Source organism: Pholcus phalangioides, unplaced genomic scaffold (genome assembly GCF_987345545.1).
Source record: "Pholcus phalangioides strain wild (caught in Gottingen) unplaced genomic scaffold, Ppha-v1.0 ptg000007l_1, whole genome shotgun sequence".
Taxonomy (NCBI): domain Eukaryota; kingdom Metazoa; phylum Arthropoda; class Arachnida; order Araneae; family Pholcidae; genus Pholcus; species Pholcus phalangioides.
Genome location: NW_028301600.1, coordinates 31876142 through 31894895, shown reverse-complemented (window position 1 = coordinate 31894895; position 18754 = coordinate 31876142). Strand labels below are relative to the sequence as shown.

The 18754-nt window shown below is 35.4% G+C and overlaps 1 protein-coding gene across 7 annotated transcripts in view; it reads right to left on the bottom strand.

Annotated features, from left to right (window-relative positions):
* The window catches only part of Sara (Smad anchor for receptor activation), a 125880-nt gene that overhangs the window by 39642 nt on the left and 67484 nt on the right, over positions 1 to 18754 (bottom strand). For all 7 annotated transcript variants that reach the window (XM_089233048.1, XM_089233046.1, XM_089233044.1 and 4 more), the window contains 5 exons: positions 15707 to 15763; positions 14599 to 14667; positions 8060 to 8224; positions 7408 to 7632; positions 3345 to 3427 (listed from right to left, as the gene is read on the bottom strand). In XM_089233048.1, coding sequence (XP_089089174.1) covers positions 3345 to 3427; positions 7408 to 7632; positions 8060 to 8224; positions 14599 to 14667; positions 15707 to 15763 — 599 coding nt within the window. The remainder of the gene's footprint in view (positions 1 to 3344; positions 3428 to 7407; positions 7633 to 8059; positions 8225 to 14598; positions 14668 to 15706; positions 15764 to 18754) is intronic.

Here is an 18754-nt window from a genome sequence, read left to right as displayed (position 1 = left end):
AAAAAGAATTTTAAACTGAAACCCTATACGAATTTTGTGGAAATGCAGAGTTGCCAACTGCTATGGATTGCCCATAGTTTCTACAGATGGCCGCAATAAACTATGGAGCTACTGGAGACACTCTGTATACTACAGAAATTGGTTTAAAAAAAAATCGGGTCTGAGTTTCTTAGTGTGTTTTACTTATTTTTATTATTTTTTAAATTGCATCTATCTTTACCATAACGAATTCGTATACGCATGTGAGAGAGTTTGAGTGAGCTAATCTGTTTTGTCTGTGTGTGAAAGACAATCTGTAAAGCAATGTCTAAACTTGCCACTCTACTCGATGCCCAAACGTGCTAAAACCAGTTTTCCCATCAAAAGCATCCCACACTGTGGGCTAAAACCAGGTTTTTGAGTAGCTCAGCACAGCAAGTCCGGACTCGGCTTCATTTGCATAGTGCATAGTTGAGCTCGCAGAACTTGTATCAGAAAGAATTTTTGCTCATAGATGCCGTAGGAGCTCTGATACGAAAAACACAAGAATGGGGAGGGTGTCTAGGGTTGCTAAACATTCGTATATATGCTTGCAAGGGCATATGCAGGTTGAGATTGTATTGGATATTCATGAATTCTGTGAGTTCATGAGTTCTGATTCTCATGAATTCGAGGGACTCTGTGACCTCGGAAACTTGCTTCAGGAGGTCTGAGCTTTTTAAAGTTCCAGGGCCAATGAGGTGCTGTATTTAATGAATTTTCAATCAAAATTTTAAAAAATTAATTAAATAAAATTGTAATTTTTGAGTGATTATTTTTTATTGTACTATGATTATGTTGTCCTGCGGGATAACCCCAACCTCCCATGGCACAGCTAAACATTTATCACTGCTGAGAAGGTTTAAGTCAATGTTGGCACATGTCTGGGAAATGCAATATGAAAGTTGATTAAGTCCAAGTGAAAATTTACTATGTTTACTTTTTGTTAACAAAAACCATTCAACGTAGCCTCCAGAGATCATGCTAATGTGCTATAGCGTGTCATATACATGTTCAAAAATGTTATGCATTTATAAACCATACCCTTCTTTCTAAGAGAGTAGTTTCCTTCTCTTCCCCCTCCCCATAACACTTTTTTTTTCATCTTTTTCTCAGTGTTATCATAATCTTGAAGTCTCATCATCTTGGAAATGTGTTTTACTATTTTAAAGTACAAAGGAGGAACTATGTGTGTACTTAGTGTGTGTGTGGAACAGGTATAACCAGTGGAACAGGATTTTTCAAAACTGCAATATATTGAACCAATAATTAATCCCATATCCACTATTGTCTCTCTCTGACAAAGATGAGAACAAATGGTACAAAACTACAAATGAGAGCAGAGCTATAACTAGGTGAGGTGGCAAGTGAGTCTAAAGCCCAAGGCTCAAAATTTTCTCTTCAACAACACTTTCACATTACACAGAGGTGTTTGTGCATTCCACAAAATATGTGAGCTTCAGCAGACTAAATATCTAGCTGCAACACTCAATGAGTCCTTGCAGAGTGTTCTCTACTGTGGACTGTATACCAGAAATTACGATGCTATCTGCTTTTGATACCATCTGAATTCCATGCCAGCATATTTATGGTGCGAATTCACATGCAAAAGTTCCAGTGGATTTCACTGACACAGCAGATCACAATAAGCGTTTCTGATTCTGGATGAGTAAACATTGCACCCATCTTGAGGTTAGTTTTCTCATGCTTAAATTTCCATGCAAAACATCATATATGTGATCACTTGAGATGCTCACGACCTTGGCAACTTCATTCACCCTCACTCGTCTTTCATCCATCACTATTTCACAAATTTTTTTCAGTCATTTCAGAATATTTATCACATAAGGTTTCCCAGAACATTCAATGTCACTTGTGCTCACATTTCCACTTTATAAAGTTGCTAAACCACTCATAAACCATTATATTCAAAAGTGCAAACCCATCATAATGTTTATCAAGCTTAGTTTGACTGTAGAAAAGAGAAAAAGGCCAAAATACTAGTGCTTAAAAATAACCAAAAAACTCTTTCTAATCCATTTTTCACAAAACTTTGATTCAGATGAATACCAAAAACAAATTAGTGAACATTAACTGAAATTGGGTGTGATAACCTATAATAGCAGTAAGAAAATGCAAATAAAGTTTGTAAATGCTAGAAGTGTCATCTTATGGGCTTTTTTAAACCTCTTTGCTCCAGAGGTTACGCATGTGTACTTTCATTTTTAACAGTTTTAAATGGTTTTATGTAAAGGATCTTTTTTATGTGAAGAACTGAAGTACATACACATGTGTGCCTAGCTCAAATGGTACTAGTGAAGATAGACCCAAATTAATTAATCAATATTTTGAAAATTCTTTTTAAAATGGTATTTTGACATACAATGAACACAAATCAATCAAAAAAAGTTTTTTTTAATAGCCAGTTTTGGTTCGGGTTTGAAGAGGTTAACAGACTTATTGAACAGACCTCATAATTAAATATCATAAAAAGATAAATTTCTGCAAATAGAAAAACAAATTAGGCAGCCTATACATATATTTTTTAAACTACAGTAAAACCTTTTTTTTTCAGACACCAGTGGGACAAAAAAAATTGTTCATAAAAAAAGGGGGTGAACATTAATCAGGGGTTTTAAATGCACTTATATTATACAAGGGGAAATTATTATTTGGCCATAAAAGAGGGATGACCACATCTGAGGGGCGCCCGTTAAGAGAGTTTTACTGCACTTCCTATTAGCTTTTATAATTTCAAGTTGCAGTCGTCTTCCTAACCAGATCATGGCCCGCCGCTGTCTGAAGAAATTTTAGCAGATGGTTGAAGAAGACCTGGACCATGCTGGAAGCTGTGCATATAGGTGTGAACCTAACGTGAAGTATGTTTCTGTGTAATGCTTATTATGTGCAGTGCTGCCATCTGCCATTAATTTTTATAACTATGAATGAGGTGTAATGATTGAGTAACTATCATTGATGGCCTATTGCGCTCTGTGGCGAGGCTTTTCAATGGGGAGATTGGCTCACATTGAGCCTTGAAGTTGGGAACCACAGAATACCAACATCAGCCAACCACCACTGTGGCAATCGTAGGGGTTGAACCTGGGTCCTTGCAATGTGACTCTGTCACTATGATCACTCAAACACCACAGCGGCAACAAGTATCAGTCTAAGAACTTAAAAAGAATATAAGAAGGGGACCAAATTACATTGGTCAAGTTTTACATAAGTCCAAGAACTTACAAAGAATATAGAAAAAAAAGGACAGAATCACATCAGTCAAATTTCACAAGAAAAAAAAAAACCTTCAACCAAAATAAACTTACCGCAAGAACATTCATTATGGTCTGCCCAATTTCAAAATAGACTGGCTTGCGAGAGCGGATACTAACCAGTGAGCAGGGATAATCTACATGGGGAAAAAAATTATGAGCAGTGTGTGTCACTTCATAGGTTTGATGTGCTTTTTTCAAACTGAGGAATGGAAGAAACTATATATATATATAATTACAGCTAAACCATTACTAATTTAAAGACAATGTATATGAATCTCTAACAATGATTATTGTAAAGACAAATTTTCTTAACAATAAATAAGTGAAAGGTAGGTATGGATAGCAGAGAAAAATTCAATCCCAGACCAGAGTACAGGGGTTGGATGAGGGTTCTTAACATTTTAGACGCATTTACATGTGCAATATTGCTATAGCTTTGGTAGTTCTAGCACCCGCTTGATGATTTTTTTCCTTTGTAAGGAAAGAAATGAAGAGCAGTCACTGGTGAAAATTCTTGAAGAGGGTTTTAAACCCACTTTTTCTATTTTCCATGTAAATTGGCTTTTGCATTCCACAAACTCCACGCCAATAAAACAAAAGCCATGAACTCCTTTACAAAATAATATTCATTACACAGCAGGGCTTGACAAATTGAGAAAAAAATCTAGGCACCAACACAATATTTTAAGAGAGCACAATTTTTTTGCTGTTAGCAATAGGGAAAGTAAAAGTGACTTTTGTGTGTTTGAGAGTATCTCAAGGTGATGTTAGAATTCAACTCTATCTTAGGCTGTTCCTATCTATCAACAAGTAAAGAGGGCATAGGCTGGTTGAGACCTTAAACAGAGAGAAAATGGGTAACTGTATTGAAAAAGCCCTAAAAACATAGAAAAACACTTTCAAAACTCCACTGAAATAGAGTTTCTCTCAACAGGTTTGACCATGCAATAAAAGTCCATTTGCCCACCCTTTGGAAATATCCTATGATGCTGATTGCACTCAGCGTGGAATATGTATGGAGTGGGAGCATGAGGAATGCTCTAGGCACGAGGTTACAAGAAGATTCATTAGTGAATACTATTAAATCTTTGGGTGCATACTCTTGGCCGCCCACCCTGTATACTGTTACCCTACAAGACAGGGTAGATATGCATTCACAATGTTTTTTGTTTATAAAGTTACCATTTTCATTTTTTGTTCCTTCATTCCTAATTTAATATACTATGTTTCATGAAATTTTGGGGACTTCTCAAGTTTCATTTTCACTATCAAAATCCACTATAAGTGTGTGTATTACCCACACTTTTCCTCTAATTCAGTTATGATTCAATATTATATATGCATGTGAGCATCAAGATGCCAAATGTGTTTTAAAAACTATTTTAAATGTCACGACTTGAAAAAAAAGTTGCTACTGTAAAATGGTTAAATATTTTTCAAATAAATGAATAAAAATATTGTTCCTGAAGTTAATAATTCATCATTAGTATGGCCGCTCCACCATAAAAATTATATGCAGTCAAGTGCTCGTACTTGGGAAATTTTGAACTTTGCACTGAAAAATCAACCTCTCAATGAAACGTTAAAATTTAAAAAAAATGGCACCCACATTTTGAAGGGTGTCTATGTCCTTTAAACTGATAATTTGAAATTTTCAGGTGTAGATTTAGTACCTTAAAAAAATGAAATGACATTTGTCACAAGTTTAGGTGCAGGTATCCTAACTTGAGACAGTATAGTTTTTGTGTATTGTCTCATGTTTAAGTGCCTTAGTTTTAACTTATGACTAATTGTTAAATACTTTTAGAAAGAAGTTCTAAGGGCAATACCAGACGGAAAACAGTTCAGAAATCCTTTTATCAAAAATAATGTCACCACTTTTATGACAAAATCACAGATTAAGTTCTTTGGTAAGAAAATATCACACTTTTAAAAAAGGAACAAATGAACTTAGGAAGTAGAAAAATTTGAAAAACGTTAATGTGTGCAGCGACTTTGGCTGACACAAACAAAGAACAAAACATTGAAAAGCTAGAGGACAAAAGTGTAGCAATCTCAGATGACACTAAGGGGCTGTTCAAGTATTATGCAAAAAAGTTTTGGAATATCATCAACCACTCTTTATAAAAATATGAAATATTGTTAATGGCATCTTACGCTGTGTGCCAAAACAAGTAAAACCCAATCTAAGCAAATTTTTAGTCATTTTTTACCCCTCCCCTACCCTTGTCAGCAAAATTTCATTATCCTCTACCTCCTAACGCATCCCCCCCACAAGACTATCAAAAATCCATTTTTTAATGTAAAAAATATTTGAAAAAAAAATTAAAATTTCGAAAGAAAATATCTTTATATGTTATTATAATCAATTTCAATGCTATTTGAAGGCAAAGAACTCAATTTTTTTTTTCTAATTCAAAAATTTTCTTAAAAATTTCTTAGCCATACATGGTAAACTCTTGGCCCACGAACCAAATGTGGCTTGCCAACTCAAACCTAATTTTGTTAAAAATGAGCTATGCTGCATATTTACAGATCGCTTAAGTCACCCGTGGCACAATTTCAGACTATTTAAGCGGCGCATGTTGCATTCTCAGATCACTCAGACTTGTGGCACATTCACAGATCACTCAAGTGTCCCCCAACACAGTTCCAGAACTCTTAAACAATCCATGGCACATTTAGAGATGCATGAGTGGCACAGTTTTAGAGCACTGGTGGGGTCCTCAGTGTGGTTCTACATCACTAGAATTACCCGCAGCACATTCCCAGATTACTTAAGTCATCCGCAACATAATCACGGATGACTTCTATGACATGCGGCACAGGTTCAGAGCACTTAAGCAGTCCACGACACATCTCTGGATCACTTGGGTCTGCAAAACATTTAGAGATCACTAAAGTGGCTCTGTAGGGGAATTAGGGGTCATTCAAGTATCACGTAAGCAGATTTTCAGCCATTTTTACCCCCTCTCCCCCTTGTCAATAAAACACTGACCCCCCTTCAGCAAAATTTCGTCAGCAACTTAGAATATTTCATATCTTCAAAAAGGGGTGGTTGATGATGTAAGCAACCTTCAAACCCCCCCCCCTTGTCATCAAAGGTCAGCAAATCAGAACCCCCCCCCCCGATGCTGACATAATACTTGAATGACACCTTATCAATAGGGAGAGTGTTAGTTCAGGTGCCCACAAACTAGCGAAAGGGTTTACTTGTTTTTGGAACACAAAGTAAGATGCCATTAAGAATTTTTCATACTTTTATAAAGATTGGTTGATGACATAGGCATCATACAACCCCCCCCCCCCCCATCAAAAGCCAGCAAATTGGAAATCCCTTCCCCATCGATGCTGACGTAATACTTGAATGTCCCATAAGAGGTTTTACAATTCTCTTTATCTGATTTATTGAAATTGATTATTCATCAATTTAATCAACATCAGAGAATAAAAACACATTTGTTTTAACCATGTAAGTTCTCATAAAACAGATTGTGAACAGCTATCCACCTAAAAAAGGTTGTTTACATTGAGGAATTGGATTATACATGATATACCACATGTAAACTATTCAGAAACATAACAATGACAATGCATTTTCCAAATTGGAACAACAGTACCTAACATGGGACAGTGTCCCAAGTTTGGACAAACTTGATTTTTTTTTTTCAAGCAGAACTATACTTAAAATAATGGCAATAAAAATATTGAACCAGTATTATATAAGGGAAATTATCTATTCATTGCCCTAGTTTATAGAAACCCCATGTCGAAACATAGTTGTGGGGCACACACAGACCTTAGTAATTTACTAATAAAGCTTACTGATTTTCTGGAAAAACAAACTTTTTGTCAACCAAAACACGTTCTACCTGCTGCAACTACCATAAAATGTTAACACAAAAACAAACAAAAGTGATGACTTGCTTTAAACATAACCTGCAAAAACCGTCAGGGCTACCCCCATATTAAAACAAAAAACCCCATATCATCTCAAGTTAAGCTGCTGTCCCAAGTATGGGAACTTGACTGTACTTTTAAAAATAGCTCTGCGAGTAAAAGAAGTTTGAGTACTGCTAGTGTAACACAATAGAGGAAAAGAAAAGATACTTACATCTACATTCTGCACCCAATCTAAGCATTAGGCGTAGAGGAAACACTTTTGCCCAAGGCACCTCCCACTTCTGAATAAGTACGGCACATAAAAATGGAGTTCCTGGGAGTACCAACTTCCTTAGGCATTGGAATGTTGGCCGTACAAATAAAAATCCTCTGTGATCCCAACTCCCAAAAACACCATCAGAGAAAATCAAATATCCAAGGTCTCCAACAGTTGAACCTAAAAACATATCACCCAGAAATAATTTAAACATTTTCTTTCAACATGTATCAATTTCTACTTTATAATTGTCTGAAAGCTTTTGGTATGAAATAATGAAAATAAAAATAATGCAAAAAATTAAAATTAGTACCATCTCCTGTTCTGAAAGTGTTTTGTTACTTTTATCCCCTTTGTAAACACTTGCCACTCAAACCAGACTCAGTGTAGCAATGATTTAAAACTACACTGGGAGAGCTAAAACATCTTGGTCAAAGTCTGAGTTGCCAACGTACGCAACAAAACATTATGCTTCTGCTTATATGTGATGTATCTTTACTTTCTGAACAACCCTCATATACAGATTTACTAAGGATTCATCGAAAGAAAAAAAAAAGCATGAAGACATAGTACTCGAACAGAGATGATGCAAAACAAAACATTTAACCTTTGGTTGCATTGTCATAAACTTTGTTGAATAGTCTGAAAACATCTCGTGGCACAATATCTTCATCAGGGATACGTTCAAGAAGAAATATAACTTCATCCTGTCCAACAGTACAAAGACCTTGACTAGCAAAACACCAACATTCTTTGCCAAAACAGCAATCCACTACAAAAGATAAAATTTCAATTGATAAAAACAATGCTTTGGCATAAGGAAGATGACAAAATGAATCATCAAATATAAACTATGAACATTACATAAAAATTTATTTAAAAGTGTTTTGCATGTGCAACAAGATATACCATAATGGGGTAAAAAGGACAACGATAAAAAAAATGTTATTATTATCTTTTGAGTTGCCTTTAGCATTTAAAAAGTAATTATGAAAGCAATGATCATAGTTAAAATTCAACACTTGTGAAATAAGTAAAAGACCTAGAAAATATATCTCTTATTGGATAAAAACAAAGTAAAAGTATAATATTAATTCATTCTTTGATAGAAACGTAATGAATCACACAATCAGAGGTGCCGCTGGCATGTTATAGCACATCAAATACCCGGAAATGTGGAAAAGGATGTATAAAAATTTGGTTTACACATCCTACGGGACACGTTCTTTCCTAGTTCCAAGAAGAAAAATAATACAGAGAAAAAAAACTTCACCCAACTTCCAACTTTTTTTCTTTTTCATCTGTTCACCGTTTATCATGATCGTACAACCTTGAAAAGTTGTTTTACTTTTTCAAAGGGCAAATTAAGCATTTTACTGTACTGTATTGTGTTGAAAGAAAGAACCTGCGGGTTGTTGAAGAATAAGGTGCCAAGACATCTAGTTGCGTCCCTGAATGAGGGGTAAGAAACCAAATTTTCTAATTTCTGAGTTTTTTACCCCAGCTGGTTACATACCAGGAATTACTGTACTTCTGTGGCTATCTACCGGCATTCAAAGGTAGCATCTATACTGCATAGATTCTCTTTATTGCTACAAGATTGTGAATAAGTATTTTTTTTTTTAAATCGTAGAATGTCTGTTCAAATTCTGAAAAAAAATTCAGAGACCGTTGGGGGGAGGATCCAATCTGTAAAAACTCTACCTTGAACATCCAGTTTCATCATCTAGCCACTATATGTGGTCACCATTTCGCACCGTGAAAATAAGGGGTGTGTACGCAGAATCTGCCTTCAGAGAGACACAAAGATTTCTTCCACAGAAATTTTGGGTTACTAACACTCAAAAAGAATTTTGAATTAACAAATAGTACAAGAAAGTATTTTTTTTTTCAATATTTGAATTTTCTAAAAAAATATTTTTCATTTTTTAATCTCCTGCCAGGTACAACCCCCATGTCCTCCACAGATTTTGCCTTTGGCAAAAATCCAGGCACCACCTACTGAACACAAAACATGTCAAACGATGTGGACATGAACACAAGCACACTGTTAAGTTTCACCAGCACAAATCACTCCTATTTTCAGGTGTGAAAATATGTGACAGTTAAATGGTGGTAGATCAGAGGTGGAGACCACCAGGAAGGGAAAAGAAAATCATTCCATCAAGAAATTGCCTCACAAGGATTTATATGAATAGGGAATCAGAAGATAAGCATCAAAATCATTTGCTTCTAATTTAATCAGAAGATATGCATTATTGAAAGAGCTATGGTTCTTGGAAAATCAATCAGAAGAGAGTTTATAAATTGATTCATTAGTAAATAATTAATTAAGAGAAAGATGTCACTCTCCACTGACATCGTCTTTCTCTGTTGGTAGGCATATGAGGACTATTGTTGTTCATGAGCTATCAACTGAGTTAGGAAGCTGTCTATTGCAATCCTGTTTAACATACATATGTGCGCCAAGAAAAGAACATATTGTTTCTGTGGTGTATAATTAGTCTGGCGCTAGTGCCCACATTGTAAAGGGGCAGTGATTTGATTCCCCACAGCAGCTTGCAAACTTTTCCTTGCAAAAATTAATCTGTGCATCGCATCCACTTACCTGTGTTGCATAAATATAAATAAGTCAGGCATACATATACTAATAAATATATAATAACATACATATTGAACTAAACTGATAGATATATCAGTATATCTACATAAACTGATAAATCAATCCATAGATTGCCCCATCTGATTTTTCACTTAAAGATTTTGCTCTTTCACTAATATTTTCATATTTATTCAAAACAGATGATTCCAAAGATAATCTTCAGAATTCAATTTCAAGATCATCTTTTGATAAATTGCATGAACACAGTCATACCAGTGGCGTAGCCAGGTTTTGGTCCATGGGGGAGCGAAATTGTGAAAGGCGCCATTTTTTTGTTCGTGCTTAAGGCGCAAACTTAAATTTATGCATTAGTGGGGGGGGGGGGGAACTTTAAATTTCCCAATTTGAAAAAAATCAAATCTATTTTGTTTTCAGTTGATGTTATTTTTCAAATTAAATTAATTACCTTTCAATTGGTTAATGTATTTTAATTTTTTAATCAATTTTAAATTCCATTTTATGTTTTGTGTACTTATATGCAAATGCAAACATCAAAAACAACTGGGAAGTCACCCTAAAAGGTAGTTGGAAAAAATTAAGATTAAAATATAAAAAAATGATAAGGACAAAATAAAAAGGAAAAAAAAATATTTTTTTTTTCTCTCTCTCTAAAATTATTCCAAGATATGAAAGTACAGGCTCTTCATGCTTTCATTTAATAGCTTTTATCACGTTACACTCTTATCTAAGCACGAATCACATGTACACTACTTTTACTCAATCGTGCATATACTTCCAAGACATTTCTCTTATGGAATTTCTCTAACAAAGTAATGAATGTCGGCAAGTTCTTTCTTACATTATGCGTGCCCATAACGTATATATGATGCCATAGTTATGCATGGTTTCAGTTCGAGAAGTTTTGCTATATGCCTTCCATATTAGAAGTAAAACTGGCAGATGCCTGAAGTTTCGCGTTATGCAAATACCACGGCGAAAGCCTGCCTGCTCTCTGCGGGAAGGCTTTCCAAATGAAAGATCGGTTAGCATTCGTACCTAGACATTGAAAAAAAAAAAGACTCGCTTCAGTCAAACGCCACTGTGTCTCTAGTGGGGTTCAAACCAGAATGAATCCATCATGATGCCCACACGATCGCAGTGCTTATCACCAGGGCCGCAACTAGATGCTTGGTCACCCGGGGCAAAAGCGCATTTTGACACCCCCTTGTAATGTTGAAGGAGGTTTCAGAATGAAATTTGCGCCCCCTCTGGTTTCATGCCCCGCCCCTAGTTGTGGCCCTGGTTATCACATACCACTAGATTGCATACGCACAAGCAGAGGGTGTCCTGAATCCAAAAAGGTTTAGGAACCACTGCTTCAAACGAATTAGTGTGCACCAGAAATTGTTGTATGTGTTCGTAATCTATTTAAGTATCTCTGATTCGTGTTTGTAATGTCACTGCTCATCTTCCAAATCGAAGTGAAAGTGGCGGGTGTATGGATCAATTGAAATATTTTTTATGTTTTATTATCTACCGGCTTCCTTTGGAGATACTATTATTTAAAGGGGAGTTCTCTCTCTGCTCAAAGTTGAAAAACTTAAAAAGACATTGTGCATAGTATATGTATATTTATTTCTAGTGAAATAAATTCATGCGATGTGTTTTATAACAAATCAGAGAAGAATGAAAATATATGAGTGATGAATGGTACAGACTAGCGCAGGGGTTACCCGTTACTTTAATCAATGCTTGCCCGCGGCTCCCCAGAGCAGTTTAACAAAGAAGCTCTTTGAAAAACCTTCGGTATGCTCCGCGGTGCCCCGACAAAGGTTCGTGATGCACAGTTTGAGAACCCTCTGGACTAATAAGTTCTTGGATTTTTCCCCTCGTAATTTGACCAGAGGGCATTCGGGTAAGTGCTGTGTGGCAAACCTCACGACATCATAGTTCATATTAGAAAGTATTGTAAGCCCTCGGATAAGTGCTGAAAAACACTAGATAATCTTTCAAGAGTAGACAACATTTCGTGGACACTTTTTGTTTTTCTGAAATAGTATACGTATTACGTATGTATCTTCAGTTACTTTTAAACTTTCCTTGTAATATATGGACAATTCCAGGCCCGGTCCAGGTGCCTCAAGTGCAAAAGGGACTTCATGAAGATGAGATCCAGTTAAAATTTTGAGAATTTTCTTTTAACTGGATGAGTGAAATGTTAGGCAGACATTTCTGAACAGGTAGAGGGCCTTTGAAAAGTCCCTTTGATGCTCGTAAGACGGCTCTGCGTAGACCACCAATGTGGTGTTGTGGGAAATAAAGAAAAAAATAATGCCCGGAATTCTGGTTTAAAAAGCGATGAGTATATATAGTGCATTTTTATTATTATAATTTCGGAAATATTCAGCGGATTCTCAAAGTGTGTGTGCTCGTGGCTCATCGCCACCCTTGTTTGAGGGACGTCTCAACGCGTTGGTGTATTCATGCGTGCTTATTCAGTTCTTTGCAGTGGGTTTTCTTTTTACATTAGACCAGGAGGTTCTCAAACTGTGCACCGCGACACCCTGGTGCGCCTTTAATCTTCGTCAGCTCGCGGATAAGTATCGAATAGGGGAAAGGCGGGGCCGTCATTTCAACTTTCTCCGGAGGGGGGGGGGACAAAGCACATGTACTCAATGTATGTATATAAAGGTAGTGTATATATATACCATTTTTAGTGAATTTTCAAAAGCCGGGGGGGGGGAGAGACAACGGGCCTGGGGAAAGGGTGGAAAAAGTTCGAGAAACACCTGCGTCAGGCCATTCTGGGAAGTCACGGATAAATGATGAAGTCGGGGGGGGGGGGCATGGGTGCCAAAAATTTAAGAAATACTGGGATTAATTGGAGGGGATATATATACGTGTCATGAGTTAACAAACACACCGGCCATAACTTTTTCTAGGAAATAATCTCCGATTCGGCACATTGTTTTATATGCATAATGATGAAATAAACAAAGTAATTCATAGGAAAGAGAAACTACGCCATGAAAAAAGACAATATTTCTAAAAAAGTCACATTTTTCAATAAAATTATGCATTATCACTGTATATAATATAGTACAATATATTATCAGACAAATATAGAAGACTATAATTCCATTCTCTACATATCAGAGCGCTGTTGACCTAAAATTATAGGTTTTTATTTACCCACCTTTAAAAAAACTCTTCCAGAACCCCCTTTTGTGCCCCAAAATCTTGGGTTTTTTAGGGCTCAAAAGCTCATAGCTGTTTTCCACCTTTTCTTAGTCTTTGACGCTGCCCTATATACAAGCTAGTAGCTCTTGCCAGGGCACCTGCAGATGACGTGGCATTTTTAGGCGTTATGAATCTAACTAAGTCACCCATACATAAAGTGGTATTTCTAGGAGCTCAAGCTCTACCTAAGGCGCCCAAAGAAAAGGCGATACTTCTTGCAGCTTGAATCCTAGCCATTACTTTATAGGTTCAGTGGTCTGTCTACAATAGGTTCCCGAGCCTAATTTCTTCATAAAGCGCCTTAGTCAATGATCTTGGTGGCTCTTCAGAACAGAATGAGCATTTTGTGAACGCCATATCCTGCATACCTATGAAAGGTATTTCTAGTAGCTCTACCGAGAATGACCAATAGCAAGAGAAAAAAAGGAGCTAGAAGCGGGCAGGATTCTGCCCTTTAATAAAGGTGGGGAACAGAGGCTGAGATCTGAACATGCTTCCAGATGAAGAGCTTGAGAGCAATTATCAAAAATGGTAATGAAAACCTCCACTTTCTTTTTTTCCCTCTTTTCTTAAGGGTTAGTACACTGTGAAACTGCAAGAGGCACAAATATAAATGTAGATTTTTTTTTTTACCCCTTACTCATTTTAGTCAATGAAGGTAGAAAATGAAAAAGTCAATATTTTTTAAAGTCAAGTTTTTTTAAAGATTAAAAGTCATTTAGAAGAATAGGTGCCAATGTAGGCAAAATTTCAATTGGGGGAGCAATCGCTCCCTCTGCTCCCACCCCCCCTGGCTACGCCACTGAGTCATACCATCATTTTCCAAAATTTCAGGTATTTGAAGTGCTATAGTACGTCAATACCATCACTGTCATAGAAATGTATTAAGAATTATGCCATAATGAATCACAATAGGAACATTAAATCATGCAATCTATTATTTTAATAATCAATTCATGTAAGAAATAATTCATACTTATGTGGTATACAACTAAAATACAGTGAAAAATAATTTATCAGATATACTATCAAACTATATGCTGACGTGCTCACACACAAATCATCTTCCAACTGACTTTACAGAACAAATTCCAGTTGTAAGCCAATTACTACGAACAAAAAGAATGAAGTTTAAATCATGAGGGGAAACATTTTTCAGTAAAGCTTCATGATGATTGGCCCCAATATTAAATTCAGGGGAAATATATTAAAAAAAAAAAAATAATAATACAAGAAACAATTAAATATATGGAATTCTCTACATTTGTAATAGAGAAAATATGATACATAGCCTTCTAACTTACATTTGATTATCTTGGTCAAAATATGTAGGTTTTTAATGATTGCAAAAATGACAGGACTTGATAGCTCATCTATTAGAAAGATGAAAATATTTTTCATTAGCAAAACACAATATACTGTAATTATATACATTTATCACATATATATAGCAAACAAATATTTGAAATTCATTTTTCTTGCACACTAAAAAATCCAAATAAAGAAGATGAAACAGATACCAATAAACATACAAAAAAACTTTGCTACTACATACAAGCAACAACTAAAGAGATCCTTTCACAGCATCACCATACATGATATTCAACTTTTTTTTTGTCTTTTTTCTTCACTAAATGAAATATATCTTAGTTTTCTTCAAGAAATTTTTTTTCAAAAATAAAATGCACTCAAGATGAGAAGAATTGTCATTGCTGTAGATGGTATTTGCAAAACTCTGGATGTTTTGGAAATGCATAGCAATCAGTGCCACACATGCAGCACCACTAACCAATTAAAATACCAACCATACAATCAGCTTAAAAGTGTCAGAAAACTCCTGGTTTTAAATAGAACATTGAAATTCCAGCACCATACATAAGCAAAAAAAAAAAAGAATAAAATGATTTTTTTTATCACTCAAGCAAAGGCTCATGGAATTTCCTCATTACAAGAACTCAGCACACACTAAAATATCAAGTTTTAGAGTAGGCAGTACTAATATGCATCATTTTGATACCATTTTTTCTTTTGTAGATGATTCTGTTATCAAAAATAGCTAAGTGTTTAATATATATTCTGACCATGAAATAACAAATTCTGATTTAATGAATGTTTTTCTTAAGTTTCTGTATTATTTGTGTTAATCTCAACTCTGACATAACTATTTTCCCTGATTCAACAAATAAAAATATTGTTTAATCTGATTCATTAAATCAGGGTTCGACTGTATATGCTTTGTTCCATTGGATATAAAAAGTGGTGGAAAGATTTCAGATTTATAATAAGAAAATTTTTCTAGATTATTTCTTAAGCATAATTGAACACAATATTTTATTTAAATGACCATGAAAATACTGAAATGCAAGACTAAATGATAATGCTAGTTCAATCATGATTAATGAGTCAAGATACCTTTTAGTCTTGCTATAAATGTTGAAATATCCATCTTGTCATCAGCTATAGGATCATCTATGTAAAAGAAAATAATGACTGAACTGCAAAAAGCATGCATAATGTAAAAATTTCTCACTACAAATAAGAAATTATGTCAAATAATTTATCATTCAATTATATTTATGCTAAACAAAATTATAAAGCAACTGAATACAACAACAGAAGTTACCAACTACTGATTTCATTTGTGCACTAGAATCCTGTTATACTATGTCTTGATAAACAAAGGAATTAGATAACATCACTAGCACCATCATGTCCCATTATTTTACTACAATTTAGAAAAAATCATTGTTACATTCCTAGTTATTCCACAATTACAATATAATGCAGGGATCAATTATGTTATCTGACACAGTGCATGCTGCTTAATGTGATCACATCAGGACTCGGGGTTTCTGATGAAAAATAATGATTGATAACTATGCAAAAAAAATTCCAATAGTAAGTACAGGGTGGGCAAAAAGTCTGTAGAAACTTTAAAAATTCATAAAAACCGGAAAAATAACCGAAATAAAAATGGTTTGCAGGGTTAGCATGATAGGTCACAGGAATTTTTTTAAGACGGAAAAAACTCGAAACAGCTGATAGGTGGTGCTGACTTACACAAGTCAAAGAAAAGATATGCAAATAACAAACAGAATGCCTCAAAATCGTTTATTACAGCAGTATGTGTTAACACATTGGAGTCACAAATCTAGCAATGGCAGAGTGCAACATGTCCACATACACGGTTTACAACAGAGAACTGGTTGTGGATTAAGAGGGCAAGTTTTTATAACCGTCTCATTTGCACATATATTTTCACCAAAGTCACTCATACCAGTGCCACCTGTTGGCTTTTATTTTATTTATTTCTTCGTCATAAAAAAATTCCTGTGAACTAGCGATGCTAACCTTGCAAACAGTTTTTATTTCCGTTATTTTTCCGGTTTTTATTCATTTTTAAAGTTTCTAGACTTTTTGCCTACCCTGTATGATAACCATATGTTTTGTTTAGTTGAATGAGACTACTGTGATTTTCTTTCCCACATAACTGGTTCCAAAATGTTGAATCATGCTGTTTTTTCTCAACATTATTGTAAAATCTGATTTTTTTTGGAATGGAATGAATGAGTGAAGAATGGAACTGCCTAATGGGTATCATGAGTTGCAATACTTTTTATAATCTACGGTACACATTCCATAGATCCCTAGTGAAAATCTTCTGGCCAAGAAACTGTGAAGTTGGTCAGATGGAAGAAACTTACCTAGACCTGAATAAAGGAAAGTTTTTCCTTTATTTTACAGATTTCTTCACAACAGGAGAGTCATTGCAAATGCAGCTGCATAAGTATTTGTATCATAGCAATTACTGCAGCCAAATTATGACATTTCAACTGAAATGGAAATTTTTTTCAACAAGAGAGACAAAAAGGTTTCAATTTTTTGGAGTGATTGAGTCTATTGGAAAAATGTGAAGATTTGATTAGAATGTGGCTAGTGTCAATGTTAAAATAGACGTGGATAATTTTGAAAAGTAATGATAGGCGAGCGATATATCTATGGGAGGTAAGTGGGGAGGATATTAAGTTGACGTTTGAGCTGTGTGATAGAAACATAGGAAGACCAGCACTTTAAAATAAAATGGGTAGATTTTAATTGGATAGATTCCAGCTTATCTACCTGTATATTGCTTTGTGTATAGGGATCCCAAATTTAGCAGACATAGGAGAGGACAAGAAGGATATAAGTTTGGAAGCATAGATGTGGCAGGTGGAATATTTGAGGTTAGGACGGAGGAAAAAAGTTTTTGAAGGAATTTTTGAAATATATAATCTGTGTGGAGGTTCCAACGCAGGTTCGGAGAAATTATCATACCCAGGTATTTGTAATGGTAAACCTCTGTGATTAAAGAATTATTAACTGAGTAAGAAAATTCGAGAGGAGATCTTTTATGGGTAAGTTTCATGAAGACTGTTTTGGAGATGTTTATGGGGTAGTTGCCAAGATGAGCACCATTCGGATATAGTATTAAGGTTGTGCTGGATTGGTCGGATCTACTGCAAATTCTTTGATAAATAACGCAATCATCGGCGAAAAGTCTGATGGAGTGATTGATTGGTAATGGTAAGTCATTAATATAAATTAGAAATAATAGAGGGGAGAAGACCGATCCCTGAGGCATGCCAGACTTGACCCAGAGGTATGAGGAGTTTTGGCCCTTGAAACAGACAAACTGACTACTACCACTACTAAACCACGCATGCACCTCGTCCATATTCCTCTGCGGAACCTTTAATGAATTGGTACATGTTGGAATGTGCGTGTATGTGTAGTGAAACCTGACGTGAAGTTTGTTTCTGTGTAATGCTTGTTACATGTAGTGCTGCCATTTGCTACCAGTTCTGCCACAAGTATACCATATTAGTTTGTAGGTTGTTGTCAATACTATTAGATAAGTCATGAATGAAAAGGGCTAATTGGGTGGAAACGGATAATGATGATCTAAAGCCGTGTTAAGAAGTTAATTGAGAGAAAGAAGTTAATTGTTATGTGCTCCAAAAGTTTGCAGCAGGTAGAGGTGCTGGTGATTGGTCTAAAATTCAGGGGATAAGAGGGAGAACCTGACTTGTAAATAGGTATTATTTATTAATTTTCCAGTTGGAGGGCAAGCATGAGGTATACAATGAAACGTTGAAGATAATTAAAAGATAGTTGGAAATTTCATCTGCACAGAATTTGAGAATATGGTTTTTGATCCCATCTGGGCCAGTGGAGTGTGGTTTCAATTTTTAGAGTAGATTCGGAAGGCTTCCTTTGGAGAAAAAAACCGGACGGAAGTTACGAAGGGAGTTGGGATCAGAAGAGAAAACAGAAGCAAAAGCCCAATTGAATTTGGAGGCAATATCAAGGAAAAAAGTAAGAAGTTCGGCGTTGGAGATTTTGAGGGAAGGAGGCCAGCAGATTTGGGGCAAAGAAAATTATAAAATTTGGCAGGGTTTATAGAAAGACAGTTAGGCAAGG